Below are 27839 nucleotides of genomic sequence, written 5' to 3'. Positions count from 1 at the left end.
CTATCAACCCGGTTTAGCCCTAACCGTCTGAGTCATTGCGGGGTATACACTACATTGACCGAGGATGTTCAATCATACACGAAGATGCACTTTTGATTCATATCTAGAGTTTCTATACACAAATGTCATAAAGACCAATTTGATCTGAAGGCATGGCTTTACTATGAGTGGACCAGTGCGACCAACATCTCAAATTTGCGGACCAGGTGGATCCCATCGTGTTGGCGCACCCATCTCCAATCTGTCAGAGCTGCTATAATGAGGAAGCGAATGTTTTTCCGATGGCTCTGTCGTACCATTCAAAGAAAGGGTATCTATGATTAGGCGAAGCATCCGATTTTGATTCTGCGCAGTCGTACAAGAACACTCGAACTTTTGGCACTGATTTTGAATTTTGCCCAAGAGAATCATACAAGGTGAGCTTGGAGTATACTGTAGCGTATAAGCCCCAGGCTCCTATCTGCTCGCTAATGCAAGGCAATCTGTTTCTAGGGACCATTTTCATCGAAGGGTATTGTCTAGTGAATTCGGATCTATGCCTTTCGAGATAAACAGCGGCTTCACGGAGATTTTGCACCTTGGACGATGTCTCTCCCTTAAAGACCTCGGTAGCTTTACAGACTCGTCAAATGCATTCATGTCTGCCCTTCAAATAGTATATATGAGAATCATGCACTGCCCGACAAAGAATTGAATTTATAATCAGTCAAGACTTTCCCGTAACATATTCTAGTAGCAAACGGGACAACAGAGGGCTCAAAGCCTTGAGTGTCAACAGATTCGTCTCCTAGGAATTTAAAATGATAGTGGAAATCTCGATCATGATGGGGGAGTTCCAGTCTTCTCCGCTCTCATTTGGAACCACGGTATTTCAGCTGGCCTGTGGGTAACGATGGCACTAACGGGGTATAGTTGGATGACGGATAGATCCTTCGAATCCACATTGTAGACATGCACAATCCATCGGAGATTTCTGCGACAATGGTTTCTCTGAGTCATGCTCGGAACAATCCGGCTGGAAGATAAATCCCCTGGCTATCAAGCTATATTTTATAGAATCAAAGCCGAGGAGAGTAGAAAAATTGAATGCTTCGTCGAAACTTCCTCGGACTCCTTCCCGCGCTCTTAGGCCGAGCACCTATAAGAGGGACAGAAAAGGAACTTGCATCCAGCATATTCTAGATCAGTGATGTGATAGTTTGAGCTAGGATACTAGTGAGCTGAGCAATTATTCAAGAAAAGAGACATGTTCTTTTGACCCGCCTGAAGCTACGCTAATAAAGCAAGCACTATTTGGAAGCGATCAGAACGCCATTCCAATAGTGGATGACCAAGGCCGTCGGCAATCATAGTGAGGATGTTACTAAAGGGGAAATTCTATGGTGCCATATCGAAAAATCTGCGCTTAAAGTCCATTAGTTCGCATCTCATGCAAGTCGTACCAACGCGAACTCAAGATCGAACGTATGATGTGTAGGAGATCCACCTGTAGAATTCGACTGCCGAGTATAAGCGACGTTGAATTTTAGAGGGCCCTGAATATCAATGGGAGACAGAGATCGGAAAAAGGAAATGCAGACTTGACGAGGGCTGAGATATAGATATGTGTAGTCGGATGCCTTTCGGGCAGATGGATTTCGAGTGACATGTTTGGCTCTCTTTCAGATATAATAATATTAGGGGTATCGAATTTCGGAGCTGTCGGTCTAGATTTGACGGTTCCATTTTAAAATTTCCAAACAACGTACGATGTTCCGCCAACATCCATATTAGCCTGGATCTAGACTCAGGAGCGCGCGGCTATCCCCGCAAAATGGATCCCTGTCACCCGCAAAACGATAGGAAGAAGTAGGAGAAAAAGTCAGAGGAATGTTCATCTCAATCTGAACAGGAATGGATCAGGTCAATTGCCTTAATCTCATCTTTCAAACGTCTCGAAGTGCAAAGTGGATTAATTAGGGCCCACTTGGGCTTTGTATAGATGAACTTGGGATCCACTGGCTGTCTACCGTCCATGGATTCGGTTATTGATATTATTTGATTAATTGATTATTTTCTTCTGATTGGATGATGAAAAATTTGACGTTTCTGTAGAATATGCTTGATATTCATGTGCGTCTTCACAGCGCAGATCAACTTTTGTGCCTCGACTCTATGAATCCCTTGTATCATCTCAGACCTCGTCTCTAGACCTTCTAGCTGGTATTTTGAATCTGATCCAAGTCTATACTATACGCAAACTTGGAGATAGTCCATAGCTCTACATTGACCTCGGGATCTGTCATTTCTTCAGGACCTCGGGAGACCTCTAGCCCCATCCTCACCCTTGGAACCGTCTTGAACGGCCAACTAACCCGATATGGATCTATCGTTTGACATTTAAATAATCCCAGGTCGAGATAACTGGAGTCTCCGCGATTCACCAACTTCACATATGCTTCGTGTTTCCTTTCAATGAAGGCCACTGGCGATTTTGGCCCTGCGCCTCCGGGCATCGACCTGGCCGAGAATCAGCAACCCCAGATGCTGGGTGCTGTCATTACGTTGATGATTATTGGAACCCTGGCGGTTCTACTGCGCGTATATACACGCGCAAAGACAACTCAGACGAATTTTGGTCTGGATGACCTTTTGATCGTGGCGTCTTTGGTATGTCTGAACAATTATACTGATCAATGGATCTTCAGGCTGACCTATCATCTGCAATATAGTGGTTTGCCTACGGCACTGGTATATGCGTGATCGTCAGTGAGTATATTAAGAGTCGAACCTCAAACTTCCTTGCTGACTCTGGATCCCTAAAGGTATCAAATACAAAAATGGATGGCACCAACAAGCTCTCACCAATTCCGATTTTATCGCGCTCTGGAAGCTCCTTTTCGCACATGTCTTCCTCTACTCCACGACCGTCACATTGACCAAATCCTCAATCGTTATGTTTTATCGTCGCATTTTTAACCTCCGCTGGTCCCTATATTACGCCATGGCCGTCGTTTTAGGCTACTTCATTGCTGCCATTGTCACCATTTCAGTTGGATGTCGTCCGACATCATTCTTCTGGGAGCAATACACAGATCCCACAGCCGAAGGAACATGTATAGACGTTCGTCAATTCTTCTTCATCAACGGAATCTTTTCTGTCGTCATTGATGTCATGATCCTGTGTGTTCCAGCTCCTATCATCTGGAATCTGCAAATGCCCAAGTCCCAGCGCATGGCTGTCACCAGTATCTTGCTGCTCGGTGGTTTGTGAGTCTTCATGGAACTTCGGGAAATTGAGAACCCATGCTAATCAACCCCATTATAGTGTCTGCATTGCCGGTGTCGTTCGCGTTGTTTTCTTGCACAAACACACACAATCTGACGATCCCTCCTGGACAATTGCGCCTGTCTTTGTGTGGTCCTGCGTTGAACCTTTTGTCGGAATTGTCTGCGCCTGTCTGCCGACCTTTTCGCCTTTATTCCGCCGCTGGTGGGCCATTTTGGGCATCAAGAAGTCTGCTTCCAGGAAACAAGAAGATTATGGTTCAGGGGGCACTCGGAATCGTCGTTCGAGAAACCACGAATCGGAAGATGAGGAAGAGGGCCCTGATGGTGATGAGATTCAATTGACCAGTTTCCCTGGCTGGCCATTGAACTTCTTGCGTGGAAAGGCTAGCAAAGATGATGTGAGATTTTCCAACGCTAAGATTCGGGTCAAAGAAGAGGTCACGATCTCATTTTCGGTGGATCAAAGATGAGCCCCTGACGGAAATTATGATACGGCAGATTTAATCAAAAAAGCTTGTACATTAAAAATGTTTCGCATAAACCTTTCCCATTTTTTACTTACCCCGGTAGAATTGGAAGAAATTATCTAGAGAGATACTACAACGAATGCTATATGAGGCTACTTATCGATCAATCATTCTTGTCAACTTAGATTGTGACAGTGACAGTGGATTCACAAACGCAAACTACACTTACATACGACAGCGTGGTAAGGAATCAACACAGATTAACGATGTCGCATCAATCCATCGTTCGCCAAATGCACGTATGTTCTTCGCTCATAGAATTAAATTCAGCAAGCCCCTCACGACTTGCAAGGATCGTGTGTGGTTCAAGCGCGAGTCAAATAGCCTTCCCACCAGCTCACCATCCATCTTCTTCCGGCCTCGGGAAATTGTCATGTTTTGCATTTTCATCATCAGCTCAAGCTCCGTTCTGTTCAAGCTAGGCGGGGTGGGATATCTGAGCTCTTGGACTCCGATTAGGTATTCCACGAGTCTATATCATTAGTACACATGGCAGATTTGATCAAATAGAAAGGATGTCTCGCACCGATCGTGAAACGTGGTTGGAAAGTAACATTTGAACCCTCCTTCCCGGGCTTCTTCCATGTGCAGCCAACCTTTCGTGAGGCATGATAACATGGCCTCACTTTGTGGGTCAAACAAAAGGCCTTGAGCGGCGGTGTGATGAGCCTGGCGAAGAACCTCAAACTCCTGTTCAGGAGGGAAAAAGGTTTCGGGCGAAAGGGGAAGACCAATGAAGTCTACACTTGCCGCGATTGTAGCTTCCAGCATGCCGCGAACTTGGAAGAATTGACTAATTTCATAGTCATCGAAGCTCATGAAGTCAACGCCATATTTCTTGTACCATGCCTCATACCACTGGGGGAATGTTAACACGACAGGAATTTTAATACAGGAAAATCACATACCATGTCGCAGAGATGCATAAATGCGTCCATCAACTCAGGTTGGCCCTCGGTCAAGCCATAGATCCAATGTTTCAAAACTTCGCAGATTTTGTAGTCGGATCCTCGACCCTGGCGATGCATTTTGACATAGAGATCAAATTCCTTTGGGGTGTAGAAAAGGGTGATCTCCTTAGTAAAACGATCGGACAGGAAAAGGCGTTGACTTTTGTTGAATACCAACAGGTCACTCCCCATGTTATGTGGCATAACACCCCTATCTGGGGTACCGAATGCACTGAAAATACAGAAGCTGGCCCCTGGTATGCCCTTGAGGCGATCTTGATTCACCGAATGCAGAAGTAACCACAACTCAGAGTTGTTGTAGGTTGTGTGTGCGTCATCGATGAGAAAGACGAATTTGTGGCGGATAATGTCGTGAGTGAATGCCACAAAACCGCACATGTTACAGGCCTCTACCAGAGATTGCAACACGGTGGGACCACCCTCTAATCTAGGAGGGAAACGGGCCATGTAAATCGATTTCACCCCCTGTCCACGGAGGAAGATATCCAGAGATTTGGCGAGAAAGGACTTTCCCGATGACGGAGTTCCACGAGCAAGCACTACTCTTTCTTCATGAAGGAGTTTGGAAAGCTTTCTCACGGTTTGATGTCTTGGGTGGAGGACCTGACTAGCAGTAGGATCTGACGGGTGCGCTAAAAGAGCGTTAAAAATGTTTTTGACAGAGAGAAGGAACAGCTTACGCCTCAGTCTGAAATGGTAACTGATTGGATGTCCACACTCCGGGCAACAGGTCGATGAATACTCGGACTCATCAGACTGTCCTCGGCCAAGGCAAGGGCAGCAGTAAGTACCATTGCCACTCCAGTAACAGGCCCCCGTTGCCATTTTGTGCCTAAGTCACTAGCCACACGGGCTGATATGGAAGTGGAAATGAGCAGCGGATGCGTTGTGGAGGCTCATACAAGGAAGAAGAGAACTGGGTCGAAGACTGGATTGGCAGTGAAAGAGAAGAGAAAGAAAGAGAGAGAAGAGCAAATCAAAACATGGGAAGAATCAAAGTCGGCAAACGATGGAAGGCGTGAGGATCGCTCTTTCCCAAAAGGACGCCAGATCCTCCTGCCATTTGTCTGCTCTTGCCATTGTAAAGGGCAACGCTCCATTGAGTACCAAGAGATCCATGACTACACGAGTTCACAGGGTTCCAAGCTTTAAAATCTAGCAATGTAAATGAGTTAACGTTCTCGGAACACAAGGAACAGCTCCTTCTGGAATCTACGAGGCAAGCAAGATGAAGACCTCCTCAGCGTATTGCCGGTGGACCCGCTGGTGGTTGGTATCATATGGGAACCCTTTCTCAGCATCATTTCCCCCGGCAGCGAGGCTACCACACGAATCCAGATATAGGGTAGATCTCCTTTCGCGCCCAGCTCGACGACTCACAAATAGCCGGGTGATTTGAGGATCTCCAGAAAAGACTGTGGAGCATGGGCAATGGCCCACATCTTTTCTGAGGCAAGCATCAGGACAATATAGGGGGTAGTGACCGTATTTGATTATTTATGGGTGTGACACTTCCATGCTTGGCTATCGTTTGAATGGTAATTTGTGTCAATATTTGGCTCAAAGAAGGGACTCGAGAGGAGTGGTACAGCGACTTCGTCCAACGTGCTCTTATATCGTTGATTGGTTGTGAATATTACTCAAAAGTAGCATGACTCATTGCCTACGGTTGGAAAACGATGATCCTTGGATGACTGCACACAAACAGGCCAATGATGGATTTTTGCAGCTGCTTTCTCTACTAGGAGCTACAAGGAGCTACAAGGAGATGAACGTGCATGCTTGGCGGTTATCTTTTTACCCCGCAAACCCAAAGATAAGAGATAAGGTCGATAAGGTCGCCTGTTTCTCTTCTTCATCTCTTCTATACCTCTGCTATGACTCTCGACCGAGAACCAACTCATGGTAAGCGTAAACGTGGGGACAGGAGACGTGCCTCTCTGGCGTAAGTCAATTCTCAATCTCACTCCGTACTTCCCATTGACAATCCCCAAGTTGCGAGACATGCAGAAAGCAAAAGGAGAAGTGTGAGGGGGGTCCTCCCTGTTGGAGATGTCAACGACTAGGTCGATCATGCCAATTTCAAGGCCAACCGATACCGAGAGCGACATCCCCTTGTCCCTCTTCCGCCCCCGTCACGTCCGCTCCGAGAGACGACAGTCGGCGAATAGAAAGCCTGGAGTATATTGCTCGCCATTTTCTTGGCGATGTTCCTTTGGACGAGGAGAATGTCTGCCGTATTGCGGATCAATTACAAAGCTCGACGAGCACTACCCGGCCGGAAACTACCCTAGATATCAACGAATCATTCGATGTTCATTTCGTATCAAATAATGTGGCGCATTACGCCGGGGAATTTTCTCACTGGACATTTTCCCAGAAATTACGGCACAAAATGAGCTGCCAAATAGACCAGCCTAATTCCAGTGTTTGTATATATTCCTGCGAGCTCTCAAGAGGGTCTAACGATTGACAGCAGGTTAAAGAATACTGGCGACCAACGCAGCTTCAGTCCTCACCCAATATCATACTGGAGACAATGACACATTTACCACCGAGACCTATTGCCGACTTCCTCGTTACCATGTTCTTCAAATACGTCGAGATCAACTCCTTTTACATGGAACGGAAATGGATTGAAGAGAAGGTGGCTCTCTGTTACAGCTCGGCAACTACATATACGGCCATTGACTTTCCGTGGGTATGCTCGGTTTTCATTACTTTGGCCATTGGAACTCAGGTAGCCCATATGGAGGACGAAAAGCCGACTCCCGATTCGGAGGTCACAGAAGAGCTCAACTTATGCTCTGAAGACTCTGTCGGCCTAATCTTCTACCATGCGGCATGCAAGCTTATTCCAGATGTTCTTTTGGTTGCTTCTCATGAAAGTGTCCAGGTCTTCTTGCTTCTCGCCACATATGCACTGCCAGTTTCCACAGGTGGCCTTGCTTACACATACTACGGTCTTGCAATGAAGATGGCTATTCAAAACGGGATGCATCGAAGATACGAAGGCGGCAACTGTGACGCTAGAACCATAGAAATCAGGAATCGGTTATTTTGGACGGCATACACAGTTGAAAAGTATGAAAATCAAAAGGGCATCTTCGACGCAAGCTAACCTCCGATATTTCATAGATATATTAGCATCTTGCACGGACGCCCGATGTCAATCGCGCGATCTGAAATCAACGCTGACATGCCAAGAGACTGCTCTACGTTTGAGTCACCACGATTTGCAAACCTAATGGCGTTTCATAAATTGATTCCATATTTAGGGGAGGTCTCTGAAACACTGTAAGTGGCTCAGATTGGGCAATCTGTTTATCAACTATAGACTAATACTTCGGTAGTACGCAATTTAAAAAATGTCCCAAAAGACTCCTGTCTGATTATTTAGAGCGTCTTTTGCAGGTGAGGGCAAGTATCAAGCAGTGGTGGGATTCGCTCCCAGCCACTAGAGAATGTCGAGACCTGTGCTCGCAAGGCCCGAATTTCCGACAGAACGCGCATCTCAGATTGTGCTATCTGCTCATATATGTCTACATGGGTCGTGCGTTCATCTTTGTTGATGACAGAAAACAACCAGGTGAGGCTATCATTGGCGCAGATCATGATTCAGGACGTGCGTCTCGGTCGGCTTTGGTGGACGACTGCGTATCGAGCGCTTTGGATATTCTCAACACTTTACAATCATTATCGGACCATGTCGGTCTTTGTCGTGCTTCTTATAATGAATTTGGTGCTTGTCGTGCGGCTATTCTGGTCATTCTTGCAGAAAGCCTCAACTCGGGAAGGTCCCAGAGACTCCAAGATGGCCTGCACCGCGGAATGGGTCTGATACGTCAGATGGTTGGTGGAAGCTCTTCGAAATCGGAGATATCATACCTGGAGTCTATCGAAGCAGCTATCAGCCAGCTTCTAGCCGCACCTGAAGAAGACAACGTTTTCCAGTCGCAGAGTGATCAAGGTTCCATCTCTGCATATTCAAAGTTCAAAGACTGGACGCAGTCGCTAAAGAAGGACAAACCAGCAAGTGGAAATCTCGAGCTATCTTCGTTTAGTCCATTGGCACATCTTACTCCTGGCACGGAGCCTTTTGCACTTCCAGAACTGAACGAAATGACGACTCTTTTTGACCCTGACTGGTCAAATGGTGATTTTGAGTTTAATACGTATAATCTTTCATCGCTGTCAAAGTGAATTCATATTGAGAAACATAGAACTAAGATCTTTCACGACTGCTTCACCTATCCAAATATCATATACTGCGCACGCTTTCTCCAATTTTTCTGGTCGTTCTTCTCTGGATCTCGCTCCGTGTCTTCAGCTGCAATAGCATTGATGAGGTCCTGCTCATCAAACGCTTTGGCAGGACCGAAGTCCATGTCGATTGGCTTGACTATCTTTGTTTTGAAATACCACTGCCAAAGTCAGATATCCTTCATCAGTCATAGTTGAAGCACTCACCTTATATCCCAAGTAATCGAAGAAGAATAACGGAGCTGCGAGATAAGAAGAGAAGAAGCTCTTTACCGAACCCTTTTCTCCGAATGGCCAGCAAGCCAGGTAGAATTGACAACCGAAGATAAACACCACAATGGTGAGACTGATATATTGCGCCCATGGGGTGAGAAGACCTTTGAACGGAAGTGCGCTAAGATCCTTGCCTTGGGCTCGAAGACCCTGTCGGAAGCGAAGATGGGCTATATAAATACAGCCCCATTGGAAAAGCGTGGCTATTGCCACCTGTGTTGAACTGTCAATAATTCATCTCATAAAAGCCTTCCTCCGGGCTGGGTGTACTTTGGACTTACCAAGGCAGAGAACCAACTATACACCAAAGTTCCCACACTGTTGCAGTTAAGATAACCCAGTCCACCACCAAGGCCCAAGCTGATAGCCAAGGACACATAGGGCCGACCCTGTGAGTCCTTTCTTCCGAAGACCGGATGGATGATCTGTAAATCGGCGAGTGCTGTCAAACTTCGACTTGCGATATAAACACTGGTAATACCACAGCTGATGACACTAAGGAAGATAAAACCATTGATTGCGTGTGCTAACCCATAGACATCCGCTCGCTTGATTGCAATGACAAAGGGGCTTCCCAAAGTCCCGCTGGCGTTGATAAGATCGGTGTCGTTGGATGGTACACACATTCCAACGAGCCAGATATTGACCACGAAGAAGGTAAACATTCTCCAGAAAACGGGTCGAACTGTTTTCTTGATAGTGCGACGGGGATCAGCTACTTCACCAGCTATAACAGCGATATGCTCACCTAATTTCAATTAGTACATTCTTCTGGAATTTTGCTCGCATCTCGGATATCATACCACCACCAAAGCTGAAGGCTGCCTGTACGAAAGCTTTAGCGATGCCCTTTATTCCATTATTGAATGCCCCGGGGTTCTTCCAGTATCGAAACTCGATTGGCCCATCCGTTCCTGGTATTCCTCCAGATGTCATGATAAACATGAAGAATATCATCAGGATAACTGCGAGGCACTTCACGAACGACATATAATACTCAATATAACCATACACGCGGACGTGGAACATATTTGCAGCCGCGAAGACTACTAGAAATATGGTAATGAATGCCGCGAGTGGCATAACATCTGTCTCTGGCCAGAATTTCAGGACAGATATGGCTGCTGTAATCTCTGCTGGTATAATCATCACCCACTTTATCTACGTCAATACATGCGATGTTCATATTATAGGAGTTTGACGTACCGCAAACCAGAAATTGACACCAATCGCAAAGCCGAAAGCCGGATCTACATATTCAGCACACTGGCGGATAAAGCCACCATGAACCGGCTTGTATGTAGTCATCTCGCCGATTGAAGAGTATTGGGCGTACACGATCATCCTGGGCAGAAGGCGTTAGTCACGAGGACACAAGGGCAACGTGTCCTGGAGTACCCTACGCTGTGATCGTATAGGTAAGTGCCATACCAGCAGGACCGGCTATCCAATGTCAGTAATCGCATTCTTCAATCCCAGGGTGTATATTAGTGTTTCACTGCCTACCATAGTGCAATGCTTGTCCAGTCCCCACCCAAAGGCCAGTACCAATGCCGGCCCCAAAAGTCATCATCATGATTTGACGTCTCGTCAGGGAACGATGGTACCCAGCATCTTCTGCCGCAGATAGGACAATAGTACTACCATGACGCTCAGTTCCTGAACTCGCCGAGCGTTCAATGTCATGTGTCTCGCTTGTTTTGAGATCAATTGCGTCCTTCGCGATCGACATTGGAGGTTCGCTCATGCTGGTAACCCCTTAAGTCGTAGACGAGAGGCTTGCTGCAGCGAAAGCAAATCTTAAAGCTGCTATTGATTGATATATCTCATATTTAGTCAATGCTAGATGCATCCTTATCGTTATCTGGCATCGCCATGTCCCGAGGTCGCATTCCGGCGGGAGCGAATGCTGACTTCCCGGCGGCACTGTGCTGGACCGGCCAGTGTCTTTGGGGCTAGTAAGTAATCAGAACCATATTTTACCGTATGTACCAGTATGAACAGAATAATTTCCATTATAACGACAATTCAAGCCTACCCTACAAGGTAAGTTGAAGGTGTAAGTACCGAGATACTAAGCCAGAACAACGGCAGTAGGAAAATATGATTAGAAGTCGTTTGAGACAGCTAGAATATATTATCTGTTAAAAAAGAGATAAGAACGGTTTTGAAGATAAATGTCGTGCTCATATTTCATGCCGAATTCTCGACAGGCTCAAACCACGCCGTGCACTTGTGCGGTAGTCATGGTCTGAGGCGCTAGATGACTACAGCGGCTCTCAGCAAATATAATGAAGGCTTGAGGTGTGAAGTTATGTAGGTCATCCACTAAAATCCAGTAGGACTATCAGAGCTACACCGATAGCGACGCAGTCTTATATCTATCTTGGGAGATCGGTGGGTATATACCTTTACACCGGCAGCCAACACTCTCTTCCTCTGCTTTCTTTCAGCAGGGTATTATCTCGATGCTAAACACACTATCAGCGAGCGAAATTCTATTTCTTTTTCCGTGCATGTGGAAATTCCGAAACTGTCATTACAACAATGCTCTATTAAGAGAAATGTCTTGCTAGTTTCGTGGACCTGAAGGTCAAAGTCTGCGGAGATCAGAGCACTTACGCATGCATGTTCTAATCTTACTTGTAATTACTAGTAAGTGTATATGCAGTACTAGTATTTTTCTATTATCTGCGGTTAGCTACGAGTATCTAACATCATCTCCGATCTATACTGTCAACGATTGACAATCACATCCGGTGCGGGGTACTATATGATCCATAGTCTTAGGGGTCAAAGATACAACCAACAAAGCTGACCTGTTCCTGACTACTTATTTGATTTTTCTCACTATCCTTTTGATCTATAAGTCAACCTCCTCACTCTCAAAAAAGGTGCTTCAGGATAACGATATCATTCAATATAACCCTTCTCCAGATCGTCAATAAAAAAACTCCAACATCAACTACCATGTCCTCATCTAAGCACGTTGTCTTTGACATTGTTGGAACTCTCGTCGCCTACGATCATGTTTTCGACGCCATCGATGTCCGCCTGGGCAATAGATTGCGCGCAGAAGGAATCAAGCCTCGTCTTCTTGGGTTCACCTGGATGGAAGCAGCCGAGCGCGAGTACACCAATCTGAGTCTTGCACAAAGCTACGTCCCCTTTGGTGAGGTTTTTCGCGCACTGTTCTATCGCATGCTCTGGATGGCCGGCATCGCTGAGCCCCGGACCTGGGCTTCACCCGAAGATCTGGAGTACATCATGACGGAATACCAACTTCTCAAATTCCGTCCTGGTGCAGCAGAGTGTGTCCAAAAATTGCGCGATGCCGGTTTCACGGTGTGGGCTTTCACCGCAGCGGATATCAACCGTGTGAGTGGCTATTTCAATAATGCAGGTGTTGAGCTGCCTGCAGAGAACTTGCTCTCTTGTGATGACGGCGGTGTCGGTAAGCCTGACTTGGACGCTTATCGTCCTTTGTTGGAGAAGCTCAAGTCGGAGAATGATGGGAAGACACCCTGGTTTGCGGCGGCACATATGTGGGATGTCTCTGCGGCGAGGAAGGCTGGGTATGTGTTTCATCATTGAGTTGGAAGTTGCCAAAGCCAATTACTGACAGTTAATCATACAGATTCAAGGGGGCATACTGCTCTGTCTGGGAGAAGGAGTCCTTGTCAGAGCTTTTTGGAGAAATGGATGTTATGGATGATACTTTGCCAGGAATGGCGGACAAGATCATTGCCCACCAGGCGTCGACTTGAGTTTTCGTGTTTAATTTAGTATAGTTCAATTTGAATATGATGGCCCTTCGATTCAATATATCAACTCCTGCGCATTTGTAAATATTAGAAATTTTCCTACAATAACACTAGCCAAGGTCATATTCTACAACTGTTCGTATATTCTTGCTCTGACGGTAAACAATTTCCCAACTCGGCTGGTTCCATTCTATGTGAATTGGGTTTCATTATATTTTTGCCTCTCAGTCTCCAATTTTTCAACTCCGCCCCTCAAATCCTTAGAATAGAATGGAAAGGGTTATCGCCCTGTAGGCCTGAACGTCGTTAGCGAGGCGAGGACCGGGAAACTTACCGGTGGAAAAGCCGCCGGGAGAGATGACAGCCTCTCTAGCCCTTCACCCTCGATCTCAATAAATGTCAATAAATATCAAATGATATTCAATTCACTATTCTAACGCTAATTGTCTTGGACTCCCAATGGAATCGAAACATACTCCGGTCCCAAATGGGATGACGTCATTCTGGCGGACAGAGCCTCACTTCCTAGACAGCCATCGATCGACCGAGTCTCTACCCCATGAGTGCGATATTGTCGTCATAGGAGCTGGTTATGCAGGAGCATCTGTTGTGCATCATATTTTCGATCAAATCGCACCCAGGTCGAAGCCGCCCTCGATTGTGATCTTGGAGGCTCGGCAGGCTTGTTCTGGCGCAACCGGTCGAAATGGTAAGATTGGGATAGTCACGAATCAGAGTTGGTAGACTTGACTGAGGTGCCTTATTTTTTGCAGGAGGACACATGAAACCTGATTTATATAACGGGATCGCTGGCTTGGCCGCTGATCACGGCGTCGAGGCCGCCGCTGAGGTTGCAGCTTTCGAGGCTAAACATGTCTCAATTCTCAGGGAGTTCGTTAAAAGGGAAAACATAGACTGTGAATACACGGTCACAAAGGCTATTGATGTTCAGCTGTCTCGGGAATGTAGTGCAAGTCTCAAGGAGGGATATGAAGGATTGATCAAGAAGGGATGTGAGCCAACAGCCAAGGCGAGATATATCCCCATCAATGAGGCGGAGAAAGTGAGTGCATGTTTGAAACGTCTTACTCGGATGTCCTAACTAGTGATATTCCAGTTCTCCGGAGTCAAAGGTGCACAGGGCTGTTTCACATATGATGCCGGTCACATTTGGCCATACAAATTCGTGCTGCACCTGTTGGAAAAGGCAATCTCCCAAGGTGTAAATTTGCAAACGCACACACCGGTATCTGGAATGACACAGTCTACTTCCTCGACATCGGGTCATTCCTGGATCGTGAACACTGCCCGAGGTTCCATCGCCGCCAAGAAAGTGATTTTAGCGACAAATGCCTATACTTCGTCTCTGGTCCCTCAGTACAAGGGGAAGATTATTCCTGTCCGAGGAACATGCAGTCGAATCGTCGTTCCTCCGGGTACTACCGCGCCTCGTCTGACTAATACTTACACCCTGCGCTGGAACAATTGGAATTATGACTACCTTATCCCACGGGCTGATGGAAGTATAGTCGTCGGCGGTGCTCGTCCGGCTTTTATTGATGATCTAGACAGCTGGTACAATGTCAGTGATGATAGCTCGGTACTTGGGCCTGCTATCCGATACTGGGATCATTATATGCAGCGGAATTTTGTCGGTTGGGAGGATAGTCATGCATATACGGACAGAGTCTGGACAGGGAGTACGTTGTTCGATTTCTAATACACCAGTCTGCCAAGCTAACTCACACCCTCAATAGTCATGGGATATTCGACAGATGGACTGCCGCATGTTGGTCATGTCCCCGGACAAAAGGATCAGTATATCATCGCTGGTTTCACGGGACATGGAATGCCCCAAATTTTCCTCGCGGCAGAGGGTCTGGCAAAAATGATACTCGGTGATGTCGATTTTGTGCAAACTGGACTCCCACGTCTGTTTAAGTCTACTCAATCCCGACTTGAGAGTCACCAGAACAAGATATTTGCTAGCACTCCTGGGAAATCTCAAGCAAGATTGTGATTTGAATTTGTGACCAACTATGTATTTGAATGGCCTTGCATTATCACATCAATGATTGGAATCCTTCTCGGTTGCCAATTTGGGAAATGCAAGTAGACTTTATGCCATCCATGGATCACAGCCTCTTCCCTTCTCGGACATTCACATGACCTTCAGGGCTCTTCTTTGGCTGTCCTTCAACTCTTTCCCTAGAAAATTTCATCTCAACCCATTGAGTCAATTATACACAATTTCTTGCAATTCCACAATGAGCGATTCCTCTGTTCCGAAAGTATCGCTTCAAAGGCTCGACAGCTATGACCATGTGGAAGTCACCCACACATCCGTGCAAGAGATGGAAGTCTCAGCCACTGCCGAAAACCTCGACCAGGTACGTGTCACAATCCCCGAGGTGCGAGATGGAGCTGCGGACTATGTCTGCACCTCTGTCTATTGCATCTACTAAACAATATCTCTTAGCTGCTTCTCTGGACACAGGAAACAACAATCCAGTTGAATGCTGGCTTAGAGATTTTTGAAACCCTAGCGGATGACGGCAGCAGCGATAAAAGTGAGGAAGAAGTTTGGGAGCCATACAATGACTACATCGGGGAAGGTGATGAAAGTCCTGAGGTGTGCGAGGAAGAGGGTCATTTCGCATACGAAGATAACGCGCTCGATCTTGAAGAAGATCAGTTCAGCTACGAGGAAGACACGCTTGACGTCGAGGACAGTGCGTTTGACTACGAAGATGCCCTTGGCGACGAGGGAGATTCATTCGACTACTAGAGAACAGACGAATGCGAGAGCGAAAAGGAAAGTGAGAAGGGGAGAAATGAACTTGCAAAATAGTGCGAGCGGCATGGAGAGAGGCAGATGAAGGCGATTAACAGAATCGGATGGTCATGGAGTATTTACCATGGTGGAGAACGAAATTGTATCACTTACAGTCCTGTATCGTTATTCACCGCATTTTTCTACGATCTCAAGATTTTCCTATGTGTTTTGTATATCCTGGTGCCGACAATACAATATTCTCAATTTGACGGTAGAGATCTGTCCCTGTAGAGGTGCACGTTGTAGTCCGGGGACCGAGCACCTTGGAATTCCCCTTGTTCCTTCCCAAACCTCCGTCTCCTTCTCTTCCCTTTCGACTGTGTCTCCCTCACGTCTGGATGTTTCGGCGTCAAACTCTCCATAGTACCTAATCTTTAAACACCTGATTTATTAAGCGTTTGATTCCCTTTTACGGAGGCATACCAGAATCCTTCTATTTACATAACATCTTCAGAATATAGATTTTTTGATACATATGCTTAACTCGGTAGATTTAAGATATCTTATCAGTCACTCTGGGAGTAGATCTGAACGTGTGATGCCGTTTGAGGCGGTGGGCTTGTTTGTTTCATATTGATTGGGAGCGATCGAAGACATTGGAATGCAGCTCTAGGAAGAGAAGAGAATGTTATCAGATAGCTGCATCTCGGAGACTACAACGTTGTAGAGATACTACGGCAATACGTACAGACATCCAAGGATAATGCATCCAGCACAGAAGAGAATTGCTTTTCGCTTCCCGATAGATTCGTAGTATTCATCGAGATAAAGTGACAAGCCTGGAATACATTCTGTCGGGTGTGATCGTAGGGGATGGTCATCGAGAAGCCATGGATCGTATTCAATCCGCGACTGGCTGTTGGCTTCCAGATCCAAAGTCTCCTTGGAAAACTCCTTGGTAACAGTATCATCAGATGAAGGAATAGCTTCCATAGCGAGCTGCAGAGGTGAGACTTCTCTGCAGAGTCCCAATTGTGCAGCGATCTATGATGCGAGGAACGTGATATAACTATTGTTGACTTAAGATATGTAGGACGAGGGAACCTCACGCAGTGTACGGAGTAAGGAGGAAGGAGTTGTGCGAAGCACGCAATCAAGATTGGCGATTGCATTTTCGCGATCGTCGGGAACAGTTGAGGTTTGTTCAGCAAGCTCATTCCAGGCAAAGAGCTGTTAGATTTACAGTCATTGATGGGTCCAGCCGCACAAACAATATGTACAATATACGTACAGACTACATGAGAGGGCACATCCGTTGTCGCTCGACTGGATCGCCAAGATGCCAAGACGCCAGGGCAAAGGTAGATCGATCAAGCATGGCTAGTACGGAGTAGACCTCCACAACGCCCACAAACGGGCCTAGATCCCGGGGCCAAACCCCAACCAGCAGTGGGCGATGGGCCCAAAGTTTGAGGCACCCCGAGCACATCAATTAGAGCCTATCAGGCCCCTATCAGGCCCCTATCAAACCCCTTCATTAATCACCTGATTAGTACTTGTCTTGGTGATTTTAGCCTGGCAATTGCTGCAGTATCTAGGGATCGGTATCTGTTTCCTTTTCAAGATCATCACATGACCTACAATTCGGGGCCGAAATCAGATGACCCAAAATTACTACTCCGAACCCCGAAGTCCGCACGGAGTACGCGCACGGAGTACGGAGTAAAAAGCCCTGCATTACTTGTAGAATTGCGACCAATCGGCATGTTGACATTATTTGGTGCCTGTTGGGCCCTATTGAACCGCCATGAGGCGCCCAGTGGGCTTAACCCCCCCCCCCGGCCCGCGGCCCACCGGTGGGCCCTGACCTGGGTCTTGAAGCCCAGCCCATTTGCGGGTTGGGCTGGGCAGAGTTGTGGGCTTTGCGCGCTTTGCGGAGGTTTCCAACGGTGTTTTCTTTGGCTCCGCATAATTCCAACAGATAGTGGCAAAGGACGGTGCGCGACATACGAGCGGGAATGACGGCTTTGGATCTTCCAGGTTCGACCTAGGCCAAAACAACACAAACGTTTATGACCTATCAATATTGGACGTATTCGGCACTTCCTTAACGCGCCCGCGAACGATCTTCCGTCACACGCGCTGTTAACTGAACACACAGGACGGTCCACCTTCCAGAGATGGGAGAAAGATAAGTACACGAGGTAGGAATGTTGTCATTGTAAAAAGCACTACATAAATCTCTAAGCGGGTAGATAGAGATACGGCGTGTGCATCAAATGATCATTTTTCATACGCCCCAAACTAGAAACCGTATGGGGTTATCAAGTGACAGGACTTTTTTTTCCATTTATCGAACTGTTCGTTGATACCGACCACTGACAGAACAATACCCAGCAACCTCTTGTGATAATGGCAGCATATGATTCAAGTGCACACATCTAGGTCTTGATCCCAGATGCTAGATTCTCGTGTACCGTATTGATATTCTGGTCATACTATGCCCGCTTCCGACGCACCCTGAGTCCAGACGAGGGAATCACTGTTCCAAGGATTTAAATCCTTATCTTGTCATTTCGCCTCCCAATCCCTCTACTTTACGGGAAAGTCACTTCAGGTGAGACCCCTGGGCTTCAGAGTTACATCGTCTCGTAGACGAAACAAACATTCCTATGATTGGTGCTAGTCCCGTCCCAGATCTAATCCCTGTCACCGCCGAATCATTCGACTCGGAGCCCCGAATGCATTTAAGAAGGGCCTCCCCCCGACTCCGAGTGCCCATCCTTTTTATTTCAGACCATTTTTGCCCCCCAGCAAAAAGCCCATCCCCCTCCATTCCTCTCTCTTGCACGTATTCTTTTCTCAAAAGAAAAAGAAACACCTTAGAAAGCAAATCGAGCGTGTGCTCTATACCACAAAATCGATATTTCAATATGTCGGGTCCCATGCCCGATGTGCACGGCTCTGCGGATGTAACCGCAGAGCCTAACCCACAGCCACGGTTGGTTATACAAGCTCCTCAAGCTCGCAATTCGAGCGATGATACTGATGTCTGTGCCTCTCTTTCTTTGTCGAAAACAGAACAAGATTCACGTCTTTCTTCTGAGGTCAAAGACCATGCCAATGTCCATGTGAATCACGATATATCGACCCCGTCGAACAACGATGACGGTCGCGTTGCCACCGAGGATGAAGTGCGCGACCTCCTACATGTCGTTGACAACATTCCTGTTCGGCTCTGGGTAGCATGCCTGGCGGGTATCCTCGAACGATTCGTCTGGTACGGGGCAACCGCTCCTCTACGTGCGTGGTAGATTCTCCTTATTTATAACCTTATTTGGCTGACTTTGCTCTAGAGAATTACCTGCAAAATGCCCCTGGGGGGAGGTACCGGGTGCACTAGGGCTGCAGCAGGCCGCTGCATCCAATATTGTGAATGCAGTGATCATCGGGTCGTACATCGTGCCCGTGCCTGCTGCTGTTATTGCCGATAGCTGGTTGGGCCGCTACAAAACAATGATATACTCTGCTATGTACTGTAGTCTTGATTCTTTTCCCACAGCACTTTTGGCTTGTTTGATTTGATGGCTAACAATATTGCAGCATTGAGGCCATAGGGGCAACCATTCTGTTCGCGACGTCCCTGCCCGTCGCCATCGAAAAGGGGGCAGCTTTACCCGGAGTCATAACTGCCTGTGTACTGATGGCCATTGGATCGGGGGCATTCAAAACGACGGTGGTACCATTTATCGGTGAGTTTGTATCTCAAAGTCAGGTTCTTCGGCCTAGAGGCTGATATCAATTAGCCGACCAATACGATGAAGCCGAGTTTCGAATCAAGGTTGAGAAGAAGAAGGGAGAGCTGGTTGTCACTAGCCGGCAATTGACTATTACCTATATCTATAATGTCTTCTACTGGTGAGTATATTGATATTTTCCCTTTTCCATCACAGCTAACGTTCAAGTCAGGGCTATTAACGTTGTGGGTTTTGTTGCCGATGCCACGCCATTGTTGGAACGTTATGTTAGCTTTTGGCTGGCCTACCTCATTCCATGTTGTGCCATGTGGCTGGCCCTAATCCCGATACTCTTCGGTCGCAAATACTTCAGTGGGTGTTCTTACTATCATCACAATATGCAGCTTGGCTGACATATAAAAACAATAGTCCGCGAGTCGCCAACAAGCAACATTATGCCCCAGGTGTGCGCTGCGTTGCGGTGTGGTATCACCGGTGGCTTCAAAATGGACGCTGCAAAGCCAGACGCACAGCTTCAGCAACACGGTCGCCAGGTCCCTTGGGAAGACTCCTTTGTTGAAGATATTAAGAAAAGTCTTCTGACCTGCCGAGTATTGTAAGTTGATATCTATTCATGTTATCATATATCTAAGCCTAACATATATCTAGGATTCTGTTCCCTATTCACTGGCTCTGCTATAACCAGACGTTCAACAACTTGATCTCTCAAGCCGGTCAGATGGTTACGTACGGTATCCCGAACGATATGATGAAGATTGCTGGAGCTATCTCAGGCATTATTGTCGCGCCTATTATCCAAAAAGGAATCTACCCTTATCTAACAAAGAGACGCATCTCGTTCGAACCGATCGCACGGATGACAGTCGGATTCATCTTCTTGACCCTCTCAATGGCTTACACAACGGTGGTTCAGAAGCTTATCTACCAGAAGGGGCCATGCTATGATGCACCACTGATGTGCCCTGCTGCCAATCATCGCACTGTCCCCAATCAGATCTCCGTCTTTCTTCAAATTCCGACATACTTCGGTGGAGCATTAGCAGAGGTATTTTGTCTTACGACGGGAACTGAGTATGCCTATAACAATGCTCCGAAGAGTATGAAGACCCTAGTACAAGCTATCTGGCTTGCTATGGCTGGGATTGGAACTTGTCTTGCCCTGGCCTTCACTCCGCTCACCAAGGATCCACATCTGGTCACGATGTATGCTATCTTGACTGGACTGTTGGGTGGGGCGACTATTCTGCTATGGATTCTTTTCAGGCGCTTGGATAAGTTGAAGATCAAGGAGGACGCTGAGTGAGGCAAATGATCTCTTTTTTTTTTTGTACGGTGCAAAAATGGAATTTGCTGTTGGGCAACATGATCAGGAGGAAGGGCAAAAATTGAACATGAAAGAGGCGGAGGAATGGATTGATTTTTGGGTTTTGACATAGTGATTTAACCGCTAAAGAGAGTATGTTAATGTTTTACTTGGATGATTGCGTGGGCTTCTGGTAAATTTTGAGCTGGAGATCTCGATTACTCTTCCTCTAGTACCTCTAGCACAATGTATCACCAATATATCCAAGGGTTGATACGATGAAAGCATGCTATATTTCCACATTGTTTGGATCTTGATTTTCCAAGGTTAGCAAACTATCCATTCAATCTAAGCGTCAAGGAGAATACTATGCTTCTGAAATTCGATTGGGTCTTCGTAGGATTCAGTATGTAGGCTCGCTGAAATGACTGAATCAAGAGTGGCAATGAATGTTTCTTAAAGTGACCTCTTACTCGATGATAAAAAGCTTGGCTGGATTAGAACGCTACATGCACAGCCTCTTAAAGAATCCTAATTTCTTGCAACATTTCCGAGCGAGCCTATTTATTGCCATGATACAACTTCGACGTTGCACCCGTCTCTCATCAAACGAAACTCTCACCCAAGGTTGCTTCTAGTTCATGAATATGTCTCCACATAGCTGGCAGACCCATTCGTATGTTCACCGGTGGGCAAAGACACAGATTGTTCGAATAGTGGCTTGACGATTGTGCTCATGCGAGCTAAAACCGGATGATCAAAGATATCCTGGACTGTAAGGGCTAGACCATCATTCGTAGCCAGCGTGGCAAGTTGAATCGCGCTGAGAGAATCTCCGCCCAGCTGGAAGAAATGACTTTCTCGGTAGATTTCGGCGAGATCAAGACCCAGTGCCTTCGACCACATTCTTTGCAATCTTTGCTCCATAAAGGTGTGCGGAGCAGATCGCGATTGCGATGCTGTGATCGCCGTTTCTGCTCTCCCAGCTGCAGGGGCTCGTAAAGCAGCTAGTTCTTGACGTGAAAGCGCAGAGCCAGTTGCCTGGAGCTGCCTTCGATCAGTCTTGCCAGATGAATTCAGCGGGAATCGCCAGACGGGAATATACACAGAAGGAACCATGTACTGTGGGAGAGTTTTCAAAAGGGATTTGTTCAGATCTTTCGTTAGATTCCACATGGCCTGCCGCAGCTGCTCTTTGTTTTCAGGCTCCACGGACTCAACTTGACTCATTGCGAGGAAACCAACTAACATCGGGCGAGAGCCCTGATTCGCGCCAACTGTGATCAGCTCCACGATGGGATTGATACGTCTCCCCGTTCGGGAATAGAGTTGCTGCTGGATGTGGTGCTCCACCTCGCTAAGCTCGACTCTCTGTCCACGCACTTTGACCTGGGTGTCTTTACGACCCACGAAGTTCAGGGTTCCATCCGGGTTATAGTGGACGAGGTCACCAGTCTTGTACAGCCGACAAGATGGTCTTTCCGGACTCTGTCTCCCTCGAAGCCAGTCGGGGGCATCGATGAAGACAGATGCGGTCCGCTCGGGGTCATGCAGGTAACCCTTGGTGACAATGGGACCTTCGACCACAAGCTCCCCCACTGTTCCCACTGGTACCAGTTTGTTGTGATCATTGGGATCCACAATCCAAGTAACGGCCCCATGTCCTCGCCCGATGGTCCGAGGGTCGCCGTTCACGTTCAAGATATTAATAGCTACAAGCAAACACTCGGATGGTCCGTAAACATTGATTAACTTCGTCTTCGGGGCCCATCTTGCGATGTCGGTGACGCTGCTAAGCTCTCCACCAAGCTTGAGAACTTTGAGGCCTGGTACATGGTCTGGATCAATCAAACGCGCCACAGAAGGTGTAAGATCGGCCGAATTGACTCCTAGGCGGTTGATGGCACCGGCAATATCATTGTGACGTTCCCACTCCAATGGTACGCACACACATCCACCAATAATCAGCGTGGACAAGATAATGTCTGTACTGACATCGAAGCTGTACGAAGCAAAGTCGAATACGCGAGGAGATGGCAATTCCAGTATGGACCGTCGGTAATGAACGCCAGATACGAAGCTTCGGTGGGAGCTCATTACCCCTTTGGGTAGGCCTGTGCTTCCCGAAGTAAAGACGACGAATAGAGTGGACTCTGAGTCAATTGTAGGAGTAGAGTGTTTGATGGCGGGAAAAGAAAGAAGGATATCGTGTGATACCAGGAGGACCTCGGGCGATAGTTTCGATGTCAGATCTTGCTGCGCAGGCGAGGCAACCACAAACTCTGCCTTTGTGAGAGAAACAATGTCTCGAAGTCGCGCTTCAGGCTGCTTTGCGTCGAGAAGCACGAAAGCGCCTCCAGCTTTGATTGTGGCGAGCATGGCCACGATCGTCCATGCCGACTTCTCAAAGCACAATGGAACGATGACCTCGGGCCCTACTCCTCGACTCTGAAGCTCATTCGCCAAACGTGAGGACAGGTCATCAAGCTCTGCATAGCTTAGACTACCGTCCCAGGAGCACACAGCTGGGGCGTCAGGGTGGGCTTCCACTTGTTCGTGAATGAGATCTTGGACTGGACTGTTGATGGCAGCTGGAACAGTTTTGTTCCACTCCCAGATCCGATCTAAATCGCCAGTATCCGGAACCTGGGTCAAAGTATTACTCTCGGCTCCGATGGTGCTGTGTGCCATTGTGTTGCGACTGTCGTCAGGAGGTAAAGATGCAGGTCAAGGAGTCGTACTGGTCGCAGCGGCCACCCAAAAGGCTTCACAAATATGAAACCCTTCACTGGAATACTTCATATTCATTCATTTGCTTGATCTCTGTGTCAGCATGACTTCCGAATGAGCGGTCCGCTTTCGGGGCTAATAAAGTCGGACCCCCGAAATATTCGGGGATCGGCGCGGTGGAACTATGTCGTTAGTGGGACATGCCAAAAGAGGTCAGTCAGGACCTAAAGATAGACAGACGTCACTAGCAGAGGATACAATACAAACATTGACTTTTCATCCTTTGAATGCGTTCCAATAATCGCGCATCATGTCCAACATCGTAGACAAGGTCGATGTTCTCATCATTGGCGCAGGTCCGGCAGGGTAGGTTAAATTCAATATGCGAGAAATTGGATGATCCAGTCGAATCGTGTGTTTAAAGTGAGACTGATGTTCTTCTAGGCTGACGGCAGCAAATTGCTTCAATGGTAGCAATGGATTACGTGTGCGAGTCATCGATAAAAAGTCCAGTACGGTGCAGACTGGGAAGGCAGATGGATTGAAAAGCATATCTCTCGAAGTCCTCGATACGTTTGGAATCGGAGATGCTGTCCGCAATGAATCGCAACGAGTAGAAGAAGTTGTACTATGGGAGCCCGATGGTCAAGGGGGAGTCGCGCGATCCATGACTATACCAGACCGAGTTCCAGAATTAGGAAAGCCGAGAGAGATGACTTTGGACCAAGGTAATGAAGCTTGCTATTTGATATTCAGCGGGAATTAACAGTTGACGCAGGTCGAATCGAGCACCATATGGCCAGCAACCTCATCCGCAAAGGAAACGTACAAATTTCCTGGGAGACGCAGCCGGTCGACCTGCAGATCAACCATCAACTAATTGCAGACCCCCTTGCATATCCAGTCACTGTGCTGGTACGCAGCATGGCCAACGGCAACGCACATATCGAAACAATACACGCTCGCTATGTGGTTGCTTGTGATGGGGCCCGCAGCTGGACCAGAAAACATCTCAACATTCCCTTGACGGGGGATCTGACAGATTCGACATGGGGTCAGTTATACCTCAAAATTCATTGAATAATCGAGCTTTCACTAATGCAGATTTAGGGGTGATGGACGCCGTGCCGAAAACCAACTTCCCCGATATCCGCAAGGTCTGTGTGGTTCATTCAGCAAAGGGAACAGTCATGGCGGTTCCTCGCGAGAAAAAGATGGTACGGTTCTACATCGCAATGGATGGCCCTGATCTCGATGTTGCAGCTGCATTGAATGAGTCTACCCTCACCGTGGACCATGTCGTGGAAGCTGCGCGTTCCATTTTCCACCCATATACCTTTGAGGTGGGCGAGGTGGTATGGTGGTCCGCCTACCAGGTCGGCCAGCGCGTCGCAGATGAATTCTCCAAAGAAGACCGTGTCTTTCTCGCTGGCGACGCAGTCCGTAAGTTTCAAAATCGCACAGATCATATGAGTCGTTCCATGGCTTATCTAAGAATTCTTTATTTTAGATACACATTCCCCCAAAGCAGGCCAGGGAATGAATACTAGCATTCAAGATGGTACGACATCTTTCAAAATTGATTGAGACCAATCCTAACTAATAAAATAGCTTATAACATTGGATGGAAGCTTCGTTTCCATCTCGAGCAGCGCTGTTCACGTTCCCTTTTGACAACCTATGAACAAGAAAGAAGACCCATCGCACAACAGCTAATCAACTTCGACCGCGAATATCTCGAGCTGTTTGCCAATCCCAATCTGGAGTTCGAGGGCTTCTTGGCTGCGTATAAGACAGCAATGAAGTTTACCACCGGTATAGGAATTCAATATGGCCCTTCTTTGATCGTTGAGTCACCTGTGTTGGGGAAGACAGGCATCGTGGCTACAGCCCTCTCACCCGGGATGCGACTGCCCGATTTCCAGATGGTGAATCAAGCCGATGGTGTGCCGACTACACTCTATCATCGACTTTTCATGAACGGACAATTCCGAATCTTAATCTTTGCGGGAGATATCTCGAAGCAACAGCTATTCCGGCAATACTTGGAGTTCGGGGAGTGGTTGACACGGTTCTCACACAAGAATGAACAGATTGAGGCGATCACTATTCACTCCGCCAAACGGACCAGCATCGAATTGATGGATCTGCCTGAAGCTTTCCGTCCATGGAATGACGAGGATGGCTGGGATTATTGGAGGGTCTATACCGATGACGAAAGTTATCATGATGGCCATGGAAAAGCGTATCAGCGTTGTGGTATTGATAGGGATACAGGATGTGTTGTACTCATCCGCCCTGATGGCTACGCCAGCCTTATCTGTAAAATGGAGGAAACAAGTCGCATCACGAACTTCTTCGAAGGCCTTCGCTCTATTGATTCTGGGATGATAGCTCATACAGCCAGGCTTTGAGAAGAACTTTACTGTCAATGAATATGACATATCAGTCCAAATTGTTCCATTGATATTTCCGTTTAAATTGTTGAAGAATTCCCCGTCTTTTAGTCCCCTCTAATGCTCAAGCGGTGGCTTCTAGATGCTATCCTACGTGACTTGATTCGATGGCAGTGGACAAAGCAAGTCTGCGATTGAAAGCTTCCATCTTTGTCTTATTCTTTGACTCATTTCACGCAGACCTAAAGTTATATCAAGAGCCACGCATCAAATGTGCTGGTATGTCTAGGCAATTGAATTCATGGATAAAGTGAGGACCATATTTATTCCCCGGTCATGCAATCTCAATCTAGAAAGGATTCGACAAGTATCACACAAAGTAGTTTGGGCCAATTTCCCGCTGCGTCGTTTCTTCCCCTTCATATCCTGTTGCTTTCATAGCCTCTTGAGTAGATAAATCCCTACATATAGATAGCTCCAGTTAGCACAGAACATCATGCCCCTGAGAACAGGGGATCGTTATGGAGGCAACAAAGATTCTGGATTACCATATGATTTATCTAGATCACTCCAACTATCAGCGATCTTGGTCCCAGCCTGTTCACAGATACCTGCCACCTTGAAATGCGGCCACTTTCCGCTCCGAATAGCGTGGACTTGCTCGCCCGCTCTGATCTTGAACTGCTGCCCTTCAATGTCAAGATTGAGATCGCGCCGGGAAACGTAAAAGCTCTCATGCATCCACTGATCCGCGTTCCAGTGGCCTTGGAAATCCCAGTCAGCCGAGACAAATATTTCAGAGCCCAACAGCTCATTCGCGGAATCGAGCCCATTCAATATGAACTTCCGTGATCTATCACTCTCATACGATTCAGAGATTTCTTCGTGTTTTCTGCAGCCATCGATACCGACGACCATTTGAATCGGCGTAGAGGAAGATTGATCAGTCCGAAAAAGCCGTGAGATCAGGTCGGATGCCTCGCCAGGTGTGAAATTGGCAATACTATTCCCTAGCCATAGCAGAGTTACTGAGCTTCGCTGGTCGCTTTGACTATGTAGCCAGGAGGCGCAATCCTCATAAGTCCCAAGAAGGCCTTGGATCTTCGTCTTGTAGTTCCAAGGGAACAGGCCTAGAAGTTCACGGATACTGGATCGGAGTGAGGCCCGGCAGACATCCAGTGCAAAATATTCGACATTCTTATGTTGAACTTCCAATGTCCGAAGGAGGAGTGCAGTCTTACGCATATTTCTGAAATTTTATTGTCGTCAATTTACTTGGACCGAAAGAGACTCGAAAAGAAAGATTTACATACCCAGCCCCAAGCTCAATCACCCTTTCTCCCGATGAGATGCTATATGCTATCTTTTGTACACATTCGGACAGCAATTTTGGCTCTCTCGTCGCAGGGTAGTACTTTTGGGAGTCGAGAATTTCATCGAATAGTTCCAAGCCCCGTCCGTTCCATAGGAGTAGCGAAGGTAGCTCCTTTTCATCAGACTCAAGACCGGATAGTATCTGCGGGACGAGCCCTTCGTCATCTGTCTTATGACGAATGTCATGAAGCTGTATCCGCGGGATTGTAGGTGCTTCACCAATCGTGGGCCGATGAAGATCGACTCCAGACCATGGCGACAATACTTGCACGTCCCCGGAATGTACGGCAGCCATTGAGTAGCGAGGGAAAATCAAAGAGAAAATCTTGGGCTGTTTAGGTAAGTTCTGGAAGTGGGAGTATTGGGGATAGTAGGTAGATGTAGATTGGGGATTTGCCGGTGACACCATGAGTTGATCGACATGCGTGACTACA

At 47.2% G+C, this 27839-nt stretch overlaps 12 protein-coding genes across 12 annotated transcripts; 7 read left to right on the top strand and 5 right to left on the bottom strand.

Moving 5' to 3' along the window:
* Positions 1-2454: 2454 nt before the first annotated feature.
* N7500_001480 (uncharacterized protein) lies at positions 2455-3740 on the top strand (the record flags this gene model as incomplete). Its single annotated transcript, XM_056672626.1, has 4 exons — positions 2455-2649; positions 2712-2748; positions 2805-3249; positions 3308-3740. 4 exons carry the CDS (start codon positions 2455-2457, stop codon positions 3738-3740), a joined length of 1110 nt encoding a protein of 369 aa, XP_056536145.1.
* Positions 3741-4049: 309 nt separating this feature from the next.
* Positions 4050-5593, bottom strand: N7500_001479 (uncharacterized protein; the record flags this gene model as incomplete). The annotated part of the gene is made up of 3 exons (XM_056672625.1): positions 4050-4269; positions 4324-4655; positions 4706-5593. 3 exons carry the CDS (start codon positions 5591-5593, stop codon positions 4050-4052), a joined length of 1440 nt encoding a protein of 479 aa, XP_056536144.1.
* A 1052-nt stretch (positions 5594-6645) lies between these two features.
* Positions 6646-8971, top strand: N7500_001478 (Zn(II)2Cys6 transcription factor; the record flags this gene model as incomplete). The annotated part of the gene is made up of 5 exons (XM_056672624.1): positions 6646-6713; positions 6764-7196; positions 7248-7852; positions 7907-8065; positions 8122-8971. The coding sequence occupies 5 exons, from the start codon at positions 6646-6648 to the stop codon at positions 8969-8971; spliced, it is 2115 nt and encodes a 704-aa protein (XP_056536143.1).
* A 47-nt stretch (positions 8972-9018) lies between these two features.
* On the bottom strand, positions 9019-11051 carry N7500_001477 (Amino acid/polyamine transporter I; the record flags this gene model as incomplete). The annotated part of the gene is made up of 7 exons (XM_056672623.1): positions 9019-9192; positions 9239-9517; positions 9586-10052; positions 10108-10459; positions 10511-10649; positions 10708-10747; positions 10811-11051. 7 exons carry the CDS (start codon positions 11049-11051, stop codon positions 9019-9021), a joined length of 1692 nt encoding a protein of 563 aa, XP_056536142.1.
* A 1223-nt stretch (positions 11052-12274) lies between these two features.
* N7500_001476 (uncharacterized protein) lies at positions 12275-13071 on the top strand (the record flags this gene model as incomplete). The annotated part of the gene is made up of 2 exons (XM_056672622.1): positions 12275-12879; positions 12942-13071. The coding sequence occupies 2 exons, from the start codon at positions 12275-12277 to the stop codon at positions 13069-13071; spliced, it is 735 nt and encodes a 244-aa protein (XP_056536141.1).
* A 456-nt stretch (positions 13072-13527) lies between these two features.
* On the top strand, positions 13528-15088 carry N7500_001475 (NAD(P)/FAD-dependent oxidoreductase; the record flags this gene model as incomplete). Its single annotated transcript, XM_056672621.1, has 4 exons — positions 13528-13777; positions 13842-14131; positions 14186-14768; positions 14826-15088. 4 exons carry the CDS (start codon positions 13528-13530, stop codon positions 15086-15088), a joined length of 1386 nt encoding a protein of 461 aa, XP_056536140.1.
* Positions 15089-15335: 247 nt separating this feature from the next.
* Positions 15336-15856, top strand: N7500_001474 (uncharacterized protein; the record flags this gene model as incomplete). Its single annotated transcript, XM_056672620.1, has 2 exons — positions 15336-15479; positions 15548-15856. The coding sequence occupies 2 exons, from the start codon at positions 15336-15338 to the stop codon at positions 15854-15856; spliced, it is 453 nt and encodes a 150-aa protein (XP_056536139.1).
* Positions 15857-16576: 720 nt separating this feature from the next.
* N7500_001473 (uncharacterized protein) lies at positions 16577-16837 on the bottom strand (the record flags this gene model as incomplete). Its single annotated transcript, XM_056672619.1, has 1 exon — positions 16577-16837. One exon carries the CDS (start codon positions 16835-16837, stop codon positions 16577-16579), a length of 261 nt encoding a protein of 86 aa, XP_056536138.1.
* A 1940-nt stretch (positions 16838-18777) lies between these two features.
* On the top strand, positions 18778-20905 carry N7500_001472 (Proton-dependent oligopeptide transporter family; the record flags this gene model as incomplete). Its single annotated transcript, XM_056672618.1, has 7 exons — positions 18778-19151; positions 19201-19377; positions 19448-19596; positions 19651-19762; positions 19814-19953; positions 20011-20197; positions 20251-20905. The coding sequence occupies 7 exons, from the start codon at positions 18778-18780 to the stop codon at positions 20903-20905; spliced, it is 1794 nt and encodes a 597-aa protein (XP_056536137.1).
* Positions 20906-21544: 639 nt separating this feature from the next.
* On the bottom strand, positions 21545-23596 carry N7500_001471 (Nonribosomal peptide synthetases (NRPS); the record flags this gene model as incomplete). Its single annotated transcript, XM_056672617.1, has 1 exon — positions 21545-23596. One exon carries the CDS (start codon positions 23594-23596, stop codon positions 21545-21547), a length of 2052 nt encoding a protein of 683 aa, XP_056536136.1.
* Positions 23597-23945: 349 nt separating this feature from the next.
* Positions 23946-26049, top strand: fmpF (phenol 2-monooxygenase fsqG; the record flags this gene model as incomplete). Its single annotated transcript, XM_056672616.1, has 6 exons — positions 23946-24001; positions 24080-24363; positions 24414-24689; positions 24746-25078; positions 25146-25196; positions 25247-26049. 6 exons carry the CDS (start codon positions 23946-23948, stop codon positions 26047-26049), a joined length of 1803 nt encoding a protein of 600 aa, XP_056536135.1.
* A 501-nt stretch (positions 26050-26550) lies between these two features.
* Positions 26551-27700, bottom strand: fmpB (N-methyltransferase fsqC; the record flags this gene model as incomplete). Its single annotated transcript, XM_056672615.1, has 2 exons — positions 26551-27280; positions 27345-27700. The coding sequence occupies 2 exons, from the start codon at positions 27698-27700 to the stop codon at positions 26551-26553; spliced, it is 1086 nt and encodes a 361-aa protein (XP_056536134.1).
* Between the last annotated feature and the right edge of the window lie 139 nt (positions 27701-27839).

This window comes from Penicillium coprophilum (assembly GCF_028826855.1).
Source record: "Penicillium coprophilum strain IBT 35676 chromosome Unknown utg000002l_segment0_segment0, whole genome shotgun sequence".
NCBI lineage: Eukaryota > Fungi > Ascomycota > Eurotiomycetes > Eurotiales > Aspergillaceae > Penicillium > Penicillium coprophilum.
The sequence above is the reverse complement of the archived record's forward strand: the minus strand, read 5'-3'. Positions and strand labels throughout refer to the sequence as shown.